Here is a 19,251-nt window from a genome sequence, read left to right on the forward strand (position 1 = left end):
GCTCATGATTGCTTTCATCTGCTTTTTTCTTTTTTTTTTGCACATGATGTTGAAAAGGCTCCCAAAGGCAGGAATATTTTTAAAAGAGACTTGCTGACAACTTGTTTCGAAAAAGCATGTCGCGAACATCTGGGCAATTTAACACTCAAGTCTCACACGGGGAAGGTTAATTAGCGGTATGGATAACGCCTAATAAATATATCAAGTGAATTTCAATACGGCGGGGGAAAAAAGAAAATGTCAAAACCATTTAATAAGTGATTCATAGACGTTTCTTTTATTCCAGCATAATTTGCAGGATCTCATTTGTATGGTACAGATTGTGTAACGCAAGCAGAGAGTGTCACGGTTGGATGAAATTGCTGGCTGATTTTTTTTTTTAGTTCTTTATTTGATTGTACATGATGGGAAGTAATTAGCAGTAATGTGATAGGGAGGTTAGGAAGGAGCCATTTGATCTCGGCAGTGATGCTTCCGTTCTCTGCGGGGGAGCTCGCCCGTCACCGCCAACTAGTGAGGCTGAAAGATTTTACCACAGTTTAAATAAGACGTTACACCCCTCTGATTTCTCCTCTTCATCTGCTTCTCTTATTCTAACACTCTTCATGCTCTTTTTTTTTGCATTCATATTCTCTCATCACCTGGAAAGGCACGAACGAAACCCATTGAGATGCACAGCAAAAGCACAGATGTCGCAAAATGAAACTGGGGGGGAGAAAAAAAGTGTCACGGCCCTTCTTCATTGCTCATGGTGACAATTTAGCTTTCAAGCAGATGTTAAAGGGAACAAATTGTCGCCGGTTATTAGACAGGGAAAAATGATCACAGGGTAGTCAGCCACCCATTTTTATTTCAGTAAGAGGCTTGACGTCATTGGCTTTGGTTCAATTATTCCTTGCAACATCTGTGATATTAGTTTGATAATTGTATTTTTTTGCTAAATTTGTGTGGCTGAAAATGATTTTTTTTTTTGTATTGCCAGATGGGAATATAGTCAGTGGTTGTGTTCTGCTGTAAAACAAATGATCCATTTAGTGAGGATTTTGCGTGTTTCTTAAACATAAACATGGACATTTTGGCAACCGTGTAAAATTCTGATAAATAACAATTTCACTTAAAGTAATACAACTGCCTAGATTGCCAATTTGGCAAACTTTTTTTTTATTTATTTTTTATAAAGCAGGACAATATACAATCTACAAGAGCTGGTTGCAAATTCAAATCCATTGCATTGACTATATCAGTATGCTGAATGCTTCTATTTTATTTTTTTTACAATTTTCACTCCCTTGCAAAAGGATCCGCATCCATGAATGTGAAATGGGACTTGGAGTTCTCTCTAAATGTAAAACAGTTGATGTTATTCCGCGGTCTTTGACTGAACCAATACGTTTCCATTCTCCGTCCACTTCCTGCTTCATGCCATTTTTTGAATGGTTGTTTATTTATTGCTATGTCAACTTGTTTTTGAGATATATATATATTTTTTTTTCCCCCAAGGTTTTAATGAATGGTAGTTCACTGACAATACACAATAATGTTTTTTTTTTTTTTCTATTACTCTTACTCGAGAAGGCTTCTACAAATGGATAGGACATCCTGAAAGTAAAGACAAACAACATACTTTCTGAAATTACCAAAAGGTTTTTAATGAGGTTACAATTTTAATCCTGAGTGTCGGCCATTACAGTTCAACAACCCCCCCCCCTCCCTTATCTAAGAATACACTATAACAGGTAAAAGAAATAATGAGAATATCAATCACCAAAGCGGTGACGAGATCTTTTGCAGTATAACCTGACTCAATAAAAAAAAGTTCTGAGCCACTGAAGACAATCATTTTTTATCTCTTTTTGCACATACGTTCGTACTGGACTTGCATACATAAATGGGACTGATCTCCAAGGATGAGTAATATAGAGCGTTCAACTCCACATTGCCAAGAACGACAAAGATTATCATTGTAATTCTCCATCACCATATCCGTGTCTCATTTAGGTACACGGAATTCTCATTATGTTCAAGCTTTTCTTACATTTACTCAGAAAGATAGATGACAGATTGTCATGAGGCCTCAAGCAGAATGTGTGGAGAGATATGGCGGATTTTACCGTAAATCCCGGAATCACAAGTTTTAGCTGGTGCGGCTTATTGTCTGAAAATTACGGTAGTTGAAAGTGGCATTGGAATAACCAATAAAGCATTCAGAAGACTTTACATTGTAAACTATCATCAATTTTTATTTCTCTCACTGGAGATAAATGAACTGGACTTAAATTCTACAGTGTATGTTCATGTTTTGTCTGACCGTTTGGTTTTTGTCTCCACTTGTTCCTTGTTTCCAGCCACCTGTGTCTTGTCCAGGAATTTCTTGTTGTCTGGTCAATTTGTTTGTATTTTTATTAATTTTTTTACCTCTTTTTTTGTCCTTTTTTCATTGAAAAATACTGAGCAATTTTTCAAAATGATGAATGATGATGAAAAATTGTTTTCATTGCAAAAGTAGTTCATGTGTCATTGTCAAGTTTCTTTGAAAGGATTTCTTGGAGGCATGATTCTGTTTTTGAAATTGGAAATGTTAAAAACATCAACAGAACAGTGGTTAGGGAAATGAACTAGAATTAATCACCTTATTCCTAAATTAAACATTATGATTTTGCAGCATTGAAAGCACCATCAATGACTGTTAAAAGCCAGGCTGCTACATTTTGTGTGGTCCATCACAAAATCCAGCCTGGCTTTGTTCATTTCTCATAAAAGAGCAACTCGGAATATGTTATGAACATTTTATGTGTGGCTTGCTATGCCATAAAAACAAATTCGAACAAGTGTTGTTTTTATTGTATTGGAAAAATGTAGCACTTGGCATTTGACCTGCACACTCCACCATACAGCAATTCTTACGTGTGGCTCCATCTAGTGGTACATGAAAGTATTACTCAATTAAATGTTAAAGTGGCGTAAACTTTTATTTTCATGTCAAACAGATTTTATTTTTATGTTCAATAAGTAGTGACTCATTACTTTAATACGGTTTTTATTTTTTTATATTTCGGCTTACGATAAAATTTTGGAAATGACCTGATGGCTGTATCCTGACATACTCTGCAAATTATTTTCCCTGACCCAGTGATATGAGTTGCGCAAAAAGAGTGATGATGAGAGCTGTCCTAAAAACAATGACCTGTGTCTTCATGTTGAATCGACTTTCTTTAAAGGGCGCCTCTAAATGTCACCACTGGATTGCTGCCGCTTCTGTTTCTTTGTTTACTGCTGATAGTCACACTCCATATGCTAAATTCAGACATCACATCGTATACCTACTTCATACATCTGAGGGGATTGCCATTTATGATTATTAGAGCCATAAATTAAGCAGCCGTATTTCTCCCATTATGCAGGTGGATGTAGTTCATATTAAATCCATTATGACTTAGCCAAGGGTAAAGAGTGAAAGGCAGATGTGGATAAAAAAGGGGCAAGACCGTGATTGAAAATGAAGTCTGAAAATAGACGAAGGGCACATCAATAGGCTTCAAAAATGGTTTTATAGCTACAAAGTGGTAGAAGATATTTTGTGAAAGTCGTTTATCATCAGAAAACTACTTGATGATAAGTAAAAACACTTTCCCAATGGCAAAAAAAAACAATACAGTGATGAATATAGTTTTATTTTATCACTTTTATTATTCTGGGTAGCACAATGAAACTGTATTTTTCCAGACACTTCTCAGACAGTTGAAGTGTCGAAGAGAGTTAATGGAGTCGTTCTCAAGATATTTTCAACACTTTGAATTGGTTAGTAATGTGTCCAAATCAGTCGTACCATATTTTCTGCACTATAAGGCACACTTTCAATGGATGGCCCATTTTAAAACTTTGTCCATATATAAGGCGCAGCGGATTATAAGGTGCACCTTCAGTGAATGACCCATTTTCAAACTTTGTCCCTATATAAGATATATACATTTGGCCCACGGGCCGGACTTTGGACACGCCTGCTGTAGTGGCTCAAAATTGGTCCATATATAAGGCGCACCTGATTATAAGGCGGCTTTTGAGAAAATTGGAGGTTTTTAGTTGCGCCTTATAGTGCGGAAAATACGTAGTATTGATTTATTAAAAAAAGAGAAAAAAGGCAGAACCTACATGCCATAAACAAACCATAAAGTCCTTTGAGGTAACTTAATGATATCACAGTTGACTTTTCAGCAGCCGTGAGACATATGAATATCTTTTGTACAACCCCAGATTTTTTTATTCAGTCTTACCTTTCTGAACCTCAGGGAAATATTCAGTACGCATTACAAGTGATGCTTCAGTGCAAAACGTGTGTGTGGGTGAAGCCACACAGGGAGGCAGCTGGCGGAGAAGCCGAGACAGTCGACAAACCAAACGAGATAATTCTAAGGAAAGTCAACACGACTGAAACGCTGAGAGTACATTGTTTCTCCCTTCGTCAACAATCGAAGAAGCTGCTTCAAACATGCAATAGGTGGTCTATCACGCAGAGCAAACAATCCCATTTTGAATAATTAATAATGGCGAGCATTCTCTGCTTCAAGTGCCTGTAAATGCACACAACACACTTGTGCAATACGTGCAGTCAACAACTGTTATGTGAAAAAGGATTCAAAGGTGCCGTGCATCACCAACTGGATCGGCAAAACAAACAAGCCAGGACTCCTCCATCGCAAACACATCAAGTCATATAAATGATTCATACATACAAGTAGTATAATTCAAAAAGTGAGGATTTGTTTTTGTGTGGTTTTTTTTTTTTTTTTTTTACTCCAGGTCTCCCCCGACACTACTTTGATGGATTCTGAACCGCTGTGTGTTTTAAAATGTTATTACATCAATGATTCAGACAAGACATTTTGGATGGATGGAAATGGCATGTGACTATTTGTCTACAGTGATGATCACCCACAATCACTTAGAATCGTTTCCAGTTAGAGTACCCGCAGTGAGCGTGTTTTTTTTTTTTTTTCTTCCTTCCCCTGTATGCATCTATGTATCTAGCCGTCGTTTCTGTTTTCATTCCAAACATGTTTCCAATTAGAATCTTTGCATCTCATCTTGTGGATTTTCTTGGCAACTGTTTTAGTATCCGGCACTTATAAAAAAAAAAGGAAAAGCTAGATGCTGCAGTGCTATTAGCGAGTCTGCAGAATGGCCTAACGGAGCTTGTTCAAGAGAGTAGGAGAGGAAAGTTTGAAAAGCCAGAGTGCACATAGAAGTGGGCAGGTGCTGACAGTAGGAGTGCTGCAGAGGAGAGTGGACGGCGGCTGCAGCAGCAGCAGCTACATCGTGACAGTGCCCACTTAAAGGCGAGCTGACAGGACCAATCATCCACACTGTCAGTCCAGGAGAATCAGCTCATGGTGTATGAGTCGAGGTAGGCAATGGGAAAAGGTGTGCGTGTCTGTGTTGGGTTGACATTGCAGAGTGTTACCGACTGAGCGCGATGATGCATTTAAAATATCCACTATCTACGTACAAACACGAAGTGACAAACAGTATTGGGATTGCAGAGTGTCTGCTTAACCACAACTTGATGAAACTGACATTTTTCCACTTTCTTGTAAATGCATATCCTCCAGTCATGCAAAATATTCTATTTGGCATCTAACAATTTTTCAATTTTTTACCAAGAACTGGGTGCTGCTTTTAGATCTGGAAACCAAATGTGTGGTCACAACATTTTTGCAAAAGACTGCATATATTATTATTATTATTATTATTATTATTATTATTATTATTATTATTATTATTATTATTATTATTGTTGTTGTTGTTGTTGTTGTTGTTGTTGTTATTATTATTATTTCATTATTATTATTATTAGGACAACACTTTTTTTTTTTTAATCTTTTTTTTTTCTTACATTCTTGAATATGTTTTAGCAAACAAAGCAGGTACAATGCCACTCCAGACCAAAGTAATGAAATATTAAACTAATCTGGCTTGCTGTTATGATCGCAGGTGGCTATCAAGACAAGAGAGTCCCATGAGAACAAAGATGGAGGGAGGGGGAAAAAAAAATGATTCTCATTAGTTCATCTCACTGTCTGGTTTTATTCTGACAAGCTGTGAATGTGTTTGGCCTTCAGATTGGTGCTGCTTGTTCCAGAGATTCATTCCATTGTTAATATGATGACACTGATGAATGTTAATGCACAAAGAACACCTCTAACTGTTCTTGGCACACTATCAAATGCCACTTTTTAAAGTAGGAGAAAGGGACTATTTAAATGTTTGGCTACCACGCTTTCCCCTACTGTCAAATCTAATTTACATTTGTACACATGCTTTGAAAGTATAATAAAGCAACATTTTCACATGATGAAAAATGTGCTCACGCTGTTTGTTGGTGGACTATAAGGCTCACCGGACTATAAGGCGCACCTTCAATGGATGGCCCATTTTAAAACTTTGTCCTTATATAAGGCGCACTGGACTATAAGGCGCACCATTAATGCATCATGTCAGATTTTGAATCCAAATCAAATCATTCTCCATTTTATCTTTTTTATTTCAACTTCAGACGCAACAAATTACTTTATAATCACAAAATAATGATCCATAGTCTCTTTGAATCATGATTCATAGTCTTCAATCCAAATCAAATCATTCTCCATTTTATCTCTTTTATTTCAACTTCAGACGCAACAAATTACTTTATAATCACAAAATAATGATCCATAGTCTTTTTGATTCATGATTCATAGTCTTAAGCGGGCCACTTCAGAGTCAGAGTCAGCTTTATTGTCAATTCCTTCATGCCAAGACACACAAAGAAATCGAAATTACGTTTCCTCCATCCCACGGTGACGAGACACAGTACACGAGTAACATACAAGTAAACAACGGGGGAGAGAGTTCAGGACCCCAAAAGCCTGGAGATCACAAACTTCGCCAGAGGCGAGCAGTGCTTGCATCCCACCACAGAGTCCTGGCACCATTCGTCACGGATGTAGACGCGCATTCCACCTCCTCGCGATGTTCCCCCTCGTACAATGGCCCGATCCGCCCGATAGCACGCTAGCCGCTCCAGATGCACAGCAGTTACGCACTGTCCGGTTCGTAGATCTCAGCAGGCATGTTGATGCCCAGCGATCAAACATTCGCCAGAAGAAAGGAAGGCACGGCCGGGCGAACTGGGTTGGCCGCCAGCCTGGCCCGGACGCCCCCGCCCTCGCCCCTCTTCATGCTCCTCGCACACCGCTTCCGACGCTTCAGGCAGACCGAGCGCCTTTAATGTCCCCGCTTCAAAGTCCAGATCGCCACAAAACTCGCTTTCGCCGATGTCGAGCAGAACCAGCCCGCTGTACTTGTAGCACAACCCGGTGCGACGAGACGAACACACAAAACTGTCGGATAAACCCACATTAAACGACAAAACAAAACACCGTTCGGGACAGAGAGAGGCCGCTGGGTGTGCACGCGCCGCCATCTTACTTCTTTTATTTATGATTTAGTTCATGACAAGATGCTTCGGGCCAGTTTAAATTTAGGAATTTGGTCCATATATAAGGCGCACCGGACTATAAGGCACACTGTCGGCTTTTGAGAAAATTTGAGGTTTTTAGGTGCGCCTTATAGTCCGGAAAATACGGTACTTATGATCCCAGCCTCCACTTTTTTCCTTTCCATGTCTTGTTTTCATTTACACCTCTCCTCCCGTTTTTCCTCACTCTCTGCCCGTGTAATCAAAGCACTGAGTGAGCAGTGTTTACTAGGGTCATCCCAGGGGCCCAGCAGTGTGCTACTTTCACTTTACAAGTGCTCGCCTGGTCTCGCCTTGCCCTCCGCTCCGTCCCCTGGCTGTGGTCACATTACAAAGGAAATGACAGACAACATCCCTCCTCCCGCGGTCCCTCCATACTCTCATCGCCATCCATTTCGACACCAACACTCACAATCTGCACAATAGTAAACCAAACTGTCTTATATATTGTTGCAAGGAGGGAGCCTCATCACTTGCCGGGGAAATAAACAAATGCAGCAATGCAAACGTTATTGCTCGGATTTTTATTCCAGGTTACTTGTTGCTAGGCAGAATTCAATCTACCCTAAAGCCCTATTTGTATCCACTAATCAGTTTCCCTAGCTACTTTGGGTGAGCTGCTTCCCACACAATAGATGCAAGGCTGTCAAACTCATTTTTTTTTGCGGGCCATTATGACTGTCAACCCAAATAAATGTATGAACGCCTCATATTATATGCAATCTAGGCTACACAAGAAACTGATACTTTTGAAATCAGAGACTAGCAAAAACTGTTTTTTAAAGATGAATGGTAATAAAAATTTCTATTTCTTTTTTTAAAAGTGAAGACAATTTGCAATTTTTGTATTGACACATAAAATCGGTGCACAATTTGTCGTCTGCCAAATATAATTACACTGCGGGCCAAATTTGGCCCACCGGCCAGAGTTCGACACCCTCCGATAGGGAATGCACAGGGAGAGACAGGCACTAAAGAACCCCCACAAAAAATAAAAAATGAATATGAATAATATTTTATCATATGCAGTCATTCTTTTTTTTTTACAATAGTGGTTAGTGGACATTCCAGAAAATCTGAGAAATTATTTCAGTGAATTAGACAACTAATAACAGCCATTGCTTTATTTTGTCACCTCAATTTTCTGCATTTTTTTCTTTTTTACTTTTTTTGTCACATTTGATGAGCACAGATAAAGTAACTGATTGCTCCGGCGTGTGAAAATGGTAATTTTCCCGTCGCATAAAAGCTGTAGAAAATGTCACAGCTCCGAATGCTTGAAAAGTTTCGCGACAGGCGGCTGTCATGTGCGTTGTCACAATGCAAGACTGACTGACAGCTTTTGAGTACCCAACTCACTCCACGGGAAGGCACAACAGCCTTTTCACTCATGAAGTCCGGGTTCTGCACATTGTCACAAAGCACCGACCGCCACTACATCCGAGGACTATATAGCATTTTGAAAATTGACAGCGGGTCTCTTGTCATCACAGGTTGTCCGCCTCAAGCTGTCAGAAAATTTTAAACAGATCTTTGTGGTGGTAATTGAAAGCCATCCACACTCTCTGAGTGAATATATTTTATGCAAAGCTAATATGGAAATTAAATTGTAATGAGGATTTTGATGATTTGCGGTCCACTTCGTATGCGCTTCATTCAGGCTGGGCTATATTTCCATCCAACTGGGGGACAAATTAATCTTTGTGTTACCCCTTCAGTTTTTTTGCCTTGAGGCTTTACAGCAGCACTTTTATTGAGAGCACTTATAAGTCAGCACTCCATTGGGGGCGGGTAACATGAAAACATGATTCTCTTTGCTTGTGGGCAAACTATTTACCAAGTTGTTGTTTTATATGTCACGCTAATAAATTCAACTTATAGGAAGTAGACTTTTCATTGCTAGTGTGTCAAAAATGCTCCGGGACTACCGTATTTTCCGGACTATAAGGCGCACCGAATTATAAGGTGCACCTTCAATGAATGGCCCACTTTAAAACTAAAACCATTTTATCTTCTTTATCAACTTCAGACGCAAGAAATTATTTCATAATCACAAAATACTGATCCGTAGTCTTTTTGATTCATGATTCATAGTCTTCAGCGGGCCACTTATGATTGATTTCATGACACAATGCTGAGGGCCAGTTTAAATTTAGGAATTTGGTCCATATATAAAGCGCACTGGACTATAAGGCTTTTGAGAAAATTTTAGGTTTTTAAGTGTGCCTTATAGTCCAGAAAATACGGTAGTTGGTTGTCAGGTTTGGCTGTAAACCATAACGACCATTCTAATGCAAGTTCAATAAAACAGGAATGCAATTTAACAAAATAGCAGTAGAACATTCATACTAATTTTGACGCTTTCACTACCATTGACAGCTATAGACGTCCAAGATCCCGTTTTACTTGGCTGGCAGTGGATGACTTCCTGTTTTTGTCTCGGGACTTCAGGAAAGTGAGCAACTGACACTTTATCAAGTCTGACTGAAGAAAAATCTTGGGGAAAGGTATGTGACAGATCCAAGTCGACTGGTGTGTCAGTCTTCTCTGTCATCGTGTCTCACATCGGGCCAGGTGGCGTTGACACGTTCAATAAACTCTTTCATGGCGGCAGTCAACGATCAATGTAACAGGAAGTACTCCATATTCAGTGGCTGGAGATCTGAAGTCCTACCCAATAGATGCATATGTTGTAATTTCAAGAGATGACTCAGTAGGCTTAATGAGAACATGAGCTTGTTTTTTTTCTCCCATTAGTGATGAAAGGAATGCAATATTTAGTTAATTGAACTCGATTCTTGTTAGTTATTAGATTGAATTGACTGAGTGTATTCACCAGTGTACCATCGCAGTTAGCTTTTCATTAGTTGGTCTTTCCCTGACTCGAATGGTGAGTTTTGCAGCAAATTAAACGAATGCTGACTCAATGGGGATCAGAGAACTAAGAACTTATGAAGACTTTACAATTTCTGGGATTGTGCAACATTCACTATACATTAGCTGTACTGTATTGTGTGGATGTTTTTGCAATGTGGGAGGAAACTGAAGAACCCACGCAAGCACAGGGAGAATATGCAAATTCCCCACAGGGCCGTAATTGGAACACCCAACAGCAATGAATGCCTTAATTAAAACAATTGAACCAATGAATCGAGATGGTCACAAATCAAAGCCGGTGTGGCATACATGTGATGTCATTAAGCAGTCAGGGGTCCCATGAGCCCTCTACGCAAGACTTCTTGGAAACTTTCTAATGACATCTTCCATCATGCACCAGTGGGAAAAAAATTTCCAAGTATAATGCGCAAATATTACATCATGCTAGGAGGAACAATACTCCTGGATAACTGCTCAAATTTGATACAAAAAAAATCCCTCTGAACTGTTAGCAAATTCAGTATATAAGTATTTTTTACTCCCAGTCACTCAGTGTGAAGTGACGTACATGATAGATAATAGTTAGCGCAGATGTTTTATCGCCATGTTAAATATGTTTTGTTATATTGACTACAGTTGAGCTTGAGGTGCAGGTAAGCAGAGCTCAGGATTTGTGCAGAAAACATACCACACTATTTGCACACTAAACTACAGGGTCAACTACAGGGAGCATTGGCATGCACACACACGCAGGCACATTAACCAGATCTGAGCGAGGCCATGGTTTGTGCATGTAAATCACACCCCTGTGGGGCACTGGGGCAAGTAGGCTCAAATCTATGAATAGCAAAACAGATCCATCTGGGACTGTCAGATATCAAAAGGAAACATAGATGACACCTTCTCTTATCTAGTAAAAATATTTTTTTTCCATATACATATATATATGCATCACATTTAACTGTTAAATTTACAATAATAAGCTTGGTGCACTGGCGCAAATAGAGGGGGGGTGGAACATGAGGGCACTGCCCCCCTATCCCCTGATATATGCTTGAAAATCTTAGATGCCAGTCTAGATAATTGACTTTTTTCTCATTTGTCTTGATTTTTATTTTTTTCATTTCCACCCGTCCAGCATAGAGACCATAATAAATCTTCAGCATTTTTAAAAAAAAATTTAGTGTTTTTCTTGTTCTTTTTGGGGGGTTATGGACCTGTTGAGATATTCTTAGCCCCCACCAAAGGAAAAAGATCTATCTATCTATCTGTCTATCTGTCTATCTATCTATCTATCTATCTATCTATCTATCTATCTATCTATCTATCTATCTATCTATCTATCTATCTATCTATCTATCTATCTATCTATCTATCTATCTATCTATCTATCTATCTGTCTGTCTGTCTGTCTGTCTGTCTGTCTGTCTGTCTGTCTGTCTGTCTGTCTATCTCTCTTTCTATTATATTTCTTTCCTCAGGATGTTTGACGTGACATTTCATTGTGTTGAAAAGCATCTCTTGTAATGCATACAGGCATCAGGTGTTCAGATGACAGAAAAAAATGGAAGTAAATCCCGACAGTGGGGAAATGGCAAATCGCCACTTAATACAAGTAATATAATATTTATCTACTTGACCTACTTGATATACCTGACTTTTCCGCCCGATATTTGTGCTGTTCAGCTTTTATTTTCTCAGCTAACAGATGCTCCAAGGCGCTGTGTAAGTTAAGGCACCGGTGGCACATAAACATTAGTCATCAGACCAGACCTCCACAGTTGAGGGAGCAACTCGTCCCCCTGCTTTGTCAGTCAACCCTGTGATATATGCTTGCAGGAAAGCTGCTAGTAGGAGGGAAGGTAGGATTTGATGTGTACATGCTGTTCAAATAACAAATGGCCCATGGGGTATACACACGCGTGTGCATGTGCGTGTGTTCACCAAAACCCGAAGCGTGTAGCCTTTGAGCGTCTGACTTTTATTTGTGGTACGATGTCACATTTGCAAGCGTCACCATGGCAGCTCTTTGTATGTGCCCGAGGTTAGCTTGAGTGTGTCCAAAAATGCAAATGCTTCTTTTTTTTTAACTTTTCACTCCAATATAGGAAATTACATGCATGTTTCTGTCCAATTTAGTCAAATATATGCAATATACATGGCTTGTCATCACTACGCAGTGACATTTCTGTGCATCGCTGTGCCTGCAGCAAGGTATGAAATGTTAACAGATGGAGCAGCAAACACTTGCAGAATGCAAAGTACAGCACAATACATCTTCTTGACAGAAAGTCACAATCTCCTTCATTGGCTTTAATGAGACAAATATTGTCAACATGATGAAATTTTGTATACCTGCTGGTGAAAGATTACAAATTTTAAAGAAAAACACACAAGGAACTACTGTATTTTCCGGACTATAAGGCGCACCGGATTATAAGGCGCACCATTAATGCATCATGTCAAATTTTGAATCCAAATCATTCTCCATTTTATCTTTTTTATTTCAACTTCAGATGCAACAAATTACTTTCTAATCACAAAATAGTGATCCATAGTCTTTTTGATTCATGATTCATAGTCTTCAGCGGGCCACTTATGGTTGATTTCATGACACAATGCTTCGGGCCAGTTTAAATTGAGGAATTTGGTCCATATATAAGGCGCACCTAAAAACCTGCAATTTTCTCAAAAGCCGACAGTGCGCCTTATAGTCCGGAAAATGCGGTAAATACAGTATGAAGCTTTTCCTAGCAAGAGTAGGATATGTGCCTTGCTAGTGGGGCAGCTTCCTAACGCCTGTTTTATCCAGATGGCAGGAGCCAGACCTCATAATATAACATTAACTTTAACAACATGACTCCAAGCAGCCAAGAGTCAATGCGCTACAACTGTTGGTGTTTTAACAACCGTGAATCAAGCGATGCACCGTCAGTCTCTTCAAGCACAGTATCATTTTAATGGGATCCGGGGGGGGGTACATTATCAAGGCTGAGGGTCATGCAAGGGGAGGCCTGTTTCTCGTGAAAATAATGAGGTCACCGGATGTATAACGAGGCGACCGATGTGGCGAGGGCAGATAGCAAGACACGAGGGGATTTCGCGATCATTTAGCCATCAATTAGTCCATTTTGGAGTCCCATTTTCTACTACTTTCTTTCTTTGCCGACACTTTTTAAGATGCTATGATTGTATCATCAGCACCAGCGGGGTGTGACAACCCGTTGCTTTTAATCATTCTCAATCAGGAGGGACCGAATCTCGTTGGCTTTCCCTCCCTGCAGTACTCTCGGGAGGCTGGAGACAAAATGGGGAACAATGAAACATGCGCGTAACCTTTTCAAGGGCAGAATGAGCCGTCCGGAATTGAAAGCACTTTAGGAAAAGAAAACCACTCATGCGGTTAATATAGAAGAAAAAGAAGAAAGAGAAGAAAAAGAAGAAGAAGGGGGAAATAGATGAGGGGGCCTGAAAGCCAACTATGATGACTTCTATATATAGCCGCCCCAGTGCGTTGGTGAAGGCCTTGCACTACTAAGACGTCATGCTTTCCAGCTAAAGGGATTTCACAGAGAAAATACAGTGTGTGTGCGTGCATGTGTGTGTGTTATATATGTGTTCATTAAGGATGCAGATTAGAGCAAGCAGAGAGAGAGAGAGAGCTGTGTCGCTGCAGGAGATGTGGTGTCCTTAATTACAGAGCAAACAACCACGGGCCTTCTTCCCTTTTGGAATAAATGCTTATGTATTTCTCTGAAGGGCTGCTATGACTAGACTTTTCTACTCAGCGAATTCCAGTAATTAAATTTTACAAAGAGCCATTTGTCTTGCCAGGATTGTATAGATTATTTGGAGGGGGGGGGGGGGGGGGGTCCTTTTACGTATTCTTTGGAAACCTATGGAAATATAATAAAAAGAAAAAAACAGTTTATTGACCGGTGATTGTCATCTTGAAAAAAATTGTGAGGTCAATTCAGATTATGTCGATGGTGCATAATCTCGTCATACAATAGTGTTAATAGATAATAATCCAAATTTGCCATGTAGTAAATAAATTCATGAGAAGAAGAAGAATTGCAAGTTGTAGTGAGTTTCAGTGATTATTCAAAACAGAACCATTGGTAAAGTACCTGCAGAAAATGCAATCAAATTTCTATAATCATGATCAGTGATGTGATCATCTCGAGCCATTTAATCACCATCTTTTTTTTTTTTTTTTAAAGAATGCCCCACCTTTTAAATACTGACACCGTTCAAGAGTAGTTCAACATCTGACCAATCACAGACAAGCAATTCGAGCATCATTTTAAGCATTGCTGTCCATCAGTTCATGTCAACTGGCACGGCAGGGCAGAATTTGTTTAATGCTGACAAGCTGAGTTGCTAAACTTTGCAAGTAGCATCAATATGGCAACTAAAATTGCCGGTTACGATGTGCTTTACACAGTTGGAATGGGATCCCGTGGAAGATGCCAGAGGATAAGAAGGAAATCTGATGGAAAAGTGAGTAACTTGCATTTGATTTGCACTTGTGTTGATTTCAAATAACTGACTTTCTTGTTACGTAAAGGTTCTGGTATGGAAAGAGGTGTGTTGTGAAACTTTGAGCAAGAGTGAGACACGGACATTGATCTCCAAAGTGAACCACCAAAAGATGGCGAGGCACCCAAACATTGTGAGATGTTACGACTGCATCGTTGACAGCGCCAACACCAAGATATACGTTGTGATGGAGGAGTGCACCGGTGACAACTTGGCCGACCTCATTGCATCCGCCTCAAGGGAAAGGTTTTTTGCAATTCAGTATTTACCTTCTAACTTTTCATTTGATTACTTACAGTGTTTCCCAACCACTGGCTAATCCAAGAATCTGGAGATTTCATGTTGCGTCGATCGGATTGTGCTGCATCGGCACATATTCAGTTTGCTGCTGTGTTCTTTCGATAACAGGGACGCTCTGACGTGGTGCGTTTGGGGACTGACAGAAATCCCAGCGGGTATTTCAGGATCTGGATTGTCAATTTTCATTTTCACCTTATACAGTCAAATCGTGACACCTTGACTGTGATCACGACTCTAACTTTAAACGTGACTTTGTTCTCATTGCCGCAATAATCAATCAATCACTCAATCAATCAATCAATTTATATAGCTAAAACAGTAAACAAAGTCATGTTGATTATTTTGGATTTTAATCACAATCACTTTCAATAGTTTATTCCTTGTACTGTCTAAGACATTTTCTAAAAATTTTCTTTTTTTTTAGAAAAATTAAATACAATTTAAAAATATATATATATACCGTAATTTTCAGACTATAAGCTGCACCGGACTATAAGATGCACCAGCTAAAACTCGTGATTCCGGGTTCAATATTTGCAAAAAAGAGTCGCAGCTTACAGTCTGAAATTTACGGTATTTGTTTTTATTTAATTATGCCACTCTCTTTCCATATATAGATTTTTGTCCTATGAAAAGGCGTGCCGTGGATGAAAAAAATAAAAAATCGGGAAACACTGACTTAATACACCTGAACCGTGATTTTACATTTTCAAGAAGTATTTTAAATGGACCATATCGTACAAAGTTAAATGACTAGCACGTAGACTTTTTTAAGAAAAAAATTATTCTTCTAAGAAAATGTCAACAGATTTCAATGTGCGTGAGTATTCACAGTGACGGATGGCAAAAGGACCCCCTCGGCTGCCCAACAACATGCCTGATCTAAATAAACGCAACCAAGGACCCCTTCAGCTGCCTAAAAACAGGCCTTCTAAAAAAGCAAGACTTTCGACACAACGTGTTTTGGGGGTTAACGCAATTCTGGACCCCAAAGTTCACGTAAAAAACTGATTTTGTTGAAATGTTATTCTATATATTTAAGTGCAATATCGTAGGATATGATTTTCATAAGTTTATGCATGCTAGGCGTCACTTGGATGAGAAATTCATCCTGCAGGTCATCGCTCAGCTCACATCAGCTCTGAAGACGTTTTACAGGAAGCGTAACGGCAAGCCCATCTTTCATCACAACTTGAAAGCAGGCAATGTCTTCCTGGACAGCGAGCAGAATGTAAAACTTGGAAAGCCTTCTTACACAAACACAGTGAGTGGAATTTTCGGAAGTGGCTGTGTGGGCGGTGCTACTCGTTAGATGTTTCGATATTTTTCTGCGGCACATTTGTTTTCCAGAACCAGATGTCCTTCGATAACAAATGCGATATCTGGTCATTGGGATGTTTACTGTACGAGCTCTGTACTCTATGGTAATTTTTTCAAACTTTTCTGACACAGTAGTTTCCTTACTAAAAAGTTTCTAATATCTTTATTTCTATTTTCCAGCCGTTACGTTCCTTCCTCAGGACAAAAAGTACTTGCAGAGAAGATACCAGCAAGGACTTTAATAAAAATCCCCGGGCAGTACTCGAAGGAACTGTGCATGCTTCTCAACAACATGCTCAACTTGACGGTTTGTCATCTTTTTTTATTTTTTGTCACTATTAAACAATCACGTAAAAAGCACTATGACCTTTTGACTAGGATGACCTGAGGCCATCTATGGAATCCATCCTCCAGAGTAACCTTCTGGCTGAAGTAGTTGAGGAGGAAGCAAAGAAGGCCCAGGGATGTTCAGAGCTAGCTAAGAGGAATAAGATGATACGCTCTGCTCGCAAGAATAAGGAAAACCTCGCGCCTGGTGATCCTCAGCTTGTGATGCTCGACAACATCGCTCGAAGGCCCCGGACAGACAGTCAGCACACCAGCCAAGTGGACAAAGACAGACATGTCCGGCAACTCCGTTTTTGACCGCTGGGACGACATGTAAATATTTAGATATCTTTTATAATGCTATGACAGCTGATATATTTCCATATTTTAATGTATTTTTCCCCCATGCAGGATAAAAGAGTGCAAAGCAGGCAAGGAGAAATGAAATTCATTTGTCTTTTTGCAACTGTCCACTTTTGGGGACGTCACAAGGGAGGAAATGAAAAAGATCAGGCAACGAGAGATGCAGTTTGGATGTGATTGAGAGAAATATTAAAAGGAAAGGAAGAGCAGATGGTAGCCAAAGTTTTTTTTCTGGCTTTTTAATTCATGTGGATGTAATTTAGTGACATTTGTAGCAGGGTCATCACAAACTATGAGCTTATGTTAAGATGTTTCCGACATTACCTTGATGCCTTTAGATGGAAAATACCTGAAATTCCTTTTTGAATTATAAACGGTTAGTTTTATGCGGCGTGACATTGGAATTTCGACCTTAATTGACTCAAGCTGACACAAATGATTTGTGTTGAAATTGAGCAGAAAGTAGCGGGTACATAAATTGGATTAAAATATAAAAAGCTGCAGAAATGAAGCTCTTATTTTCTGGTTGCAATAAAATACTCCTGAATCACACAAGGATTATATTGTTACACACTTTCAAACAGTATTGCGACAATATTGCGACTATTCCCTCCTCCGTATATGACATCCATGTTGTAAACTAGCATCCTAAGCAAAACTGCAACTGACCTGTCACCATGGCAGCAATCACACAATTAGCACAGGCTCCCGGGAAATAAAGTGGGAAGAATGAGTTCTTGGGGAAGAAAGGATGATGCTGAAAAGAGAGAGCAAAATGCTGAACAGACAATACAATGAGAGCAACCTGCTAGTCTGTAATAGCATGAATAAAGAATTCCACGTTGCGTATTTGCTAAATTTTAATGCCACACCTCGGGCGGCGTCCACCACCAATATGCATGCCATAATGTTGGTTCATTCATAATGCATGTGCATGATATAAAACCCTATAGGCCCGGGTACTAAACATTACTGATAGGCGGTAAAATCACAAAAGGTACCGTATTTTCCGAACTATAAGGCAGGCGCACCTACAAAACCTAAAATTTTCTAAAAAGCCGACAGTGCGCCTTATAGTCTGGTGCGCCTTTTATATGGACCAAATTCCTAAATTTAAACTGTCCCGAAGCATTGTGTCATGAAATCAATCATAAGTGGCCCGCTGAAGACTATGAATCATGAATCAAAAAGACTATGGATCACTATTTTGTGATTATAAAGTAATTTGTTGCGTCTGAAGTTGAAATAAAAAAAATAAAATGGAGAAGGATTTGATTTGGATTAAAAATCTAACATGATGCATTAATGGTGCGCCTTATAGTCCGGTGCGACTTATATAAGGACAAAGTTTTAAAATGGGCCATTCATTGAACGTGCGCCTTATAGTCCGGAAAATACGGTACTCAGCACTTAGTTCAACTGACTCGGGACTTGGTGACAATGTCCACTGCAAGCCTCCGCTTTGGATTTGGCGTGAGGACAACATTAGAGGATTGCAATGAAAAAAATAAATCTCCGCGCTATGTTGTAGGATGTTTTTATGAACTATAAGACAGCTTTTAAATTCAATCCTGTGGGGAGATATAAACTCCCTCCTGACCCAATCTTTTTTACAATTCTGTGATGTAACGCACCTACTGATGCCTGAAGCTCAATGCTTTCTTCTTCCTCTTTTTTGTATAGATCTCCCTCCAGCCCACCTACGTTGTCTGCATTTTTACACTAACCCTCTGTGGGTCTCAATTGAATGAGTGAACCTGAGCGTTTGACTAAAGTGTATTCTTAGGAGAATTTAAGAAGGAAATCATATAGAAACGTTTCATGTCAGTATTACATTTTAACACAACTTTTGTTCCTAGCAACAAAGTACAGTATATTCCAAAACAGCAGTTTGTACAAAGATTTTGTAGACATGATATACACTCAAAAATGAGGAAGATAAATTTGATATTTGACGCAAGAATGGCTGCTGGCCTGATCCAGTTGCTGATGAGGATAAGGATGAGGAT

General features: G+C 39.4%; 1 protein-coding gene across 1 annotated transcript; it reads left to right on the forward strand.

Moving 5' to 3' along the window:
• Window positions 1-5,216: 5,216 nt before the first annotated feature.
• On the forward strand, window positions 5,217-17,442 carry LOC133146524 (serine/threonine-protein kinase Nek2-like). The gene is made up of 9 exons (XM_061270342.1): window positions 5,217-5,401; window positions 9,893-10,020; window positions 14,838-14,893; window positions 14,961-15,178; window positions 16,319-16,496; window positions 16,583-16,656; window positions 16,733-16,859; window positions 16,931-17,212; window positions 17,291-17,442. The coding sequence occupies exons 3-8, from the start codon at window positions 14,843-14,845 to the stop codon at window positions 17,195-17,197; spliced, it is 915 nt and encodes a 304-aa protein (XP_061126326.1). The 5' UTR covers window positions 5,217-5,401; window positions 9,893-10,020; window positions 14,838-14,842; the 3' UTR covers window positions 17,198-17,212; window positions 17,291-17,442.
• The last annotated feature ends 1,809 nt before the right edge of the window (window positions 17,443-19,251 follow it).

The sequence above is a fragment of the Syngnathus typhle genome, linkage group LG22 (assembly GCF_033458585.1).
Source record: "Syngnathus typhle isolate RoL2023-S1 ecotype Sweden linkage group LG22, RoL_Styp_1.0, whole genome shotgun sequence".
NCBI lineage: Eukaryota > Metazoa > Chordata > Actinopteri > Syngnathiformes > Syngnathidae > Syngnathus > Syngnathus typhle.

Bases quoted from the DNA above. Each gene is read 5' to 3' on its own strand.
- LOC133146524 (XM_061270342.1), top strand. From the start codon at position 14,843: ATGGGATCCCGTGGAAGATGCCAGAGGATAAGAAGGAAATCTGATGGA. The intron at 14,894-14,960 runs GTGAGTAACTTG...TGTTACGTAAAG, and splicing joins GAAGGAAATCTGATGGAAAA to GTTCTGGTATGGAAAGAGGT. The intron at 16,497-16,582 runs GTGAGTGGAATT...TTTGTTTTCCAG, and splicing joins AGCCTTCTTACACAAACACA to AACCAGATGTCCTTCGATAA.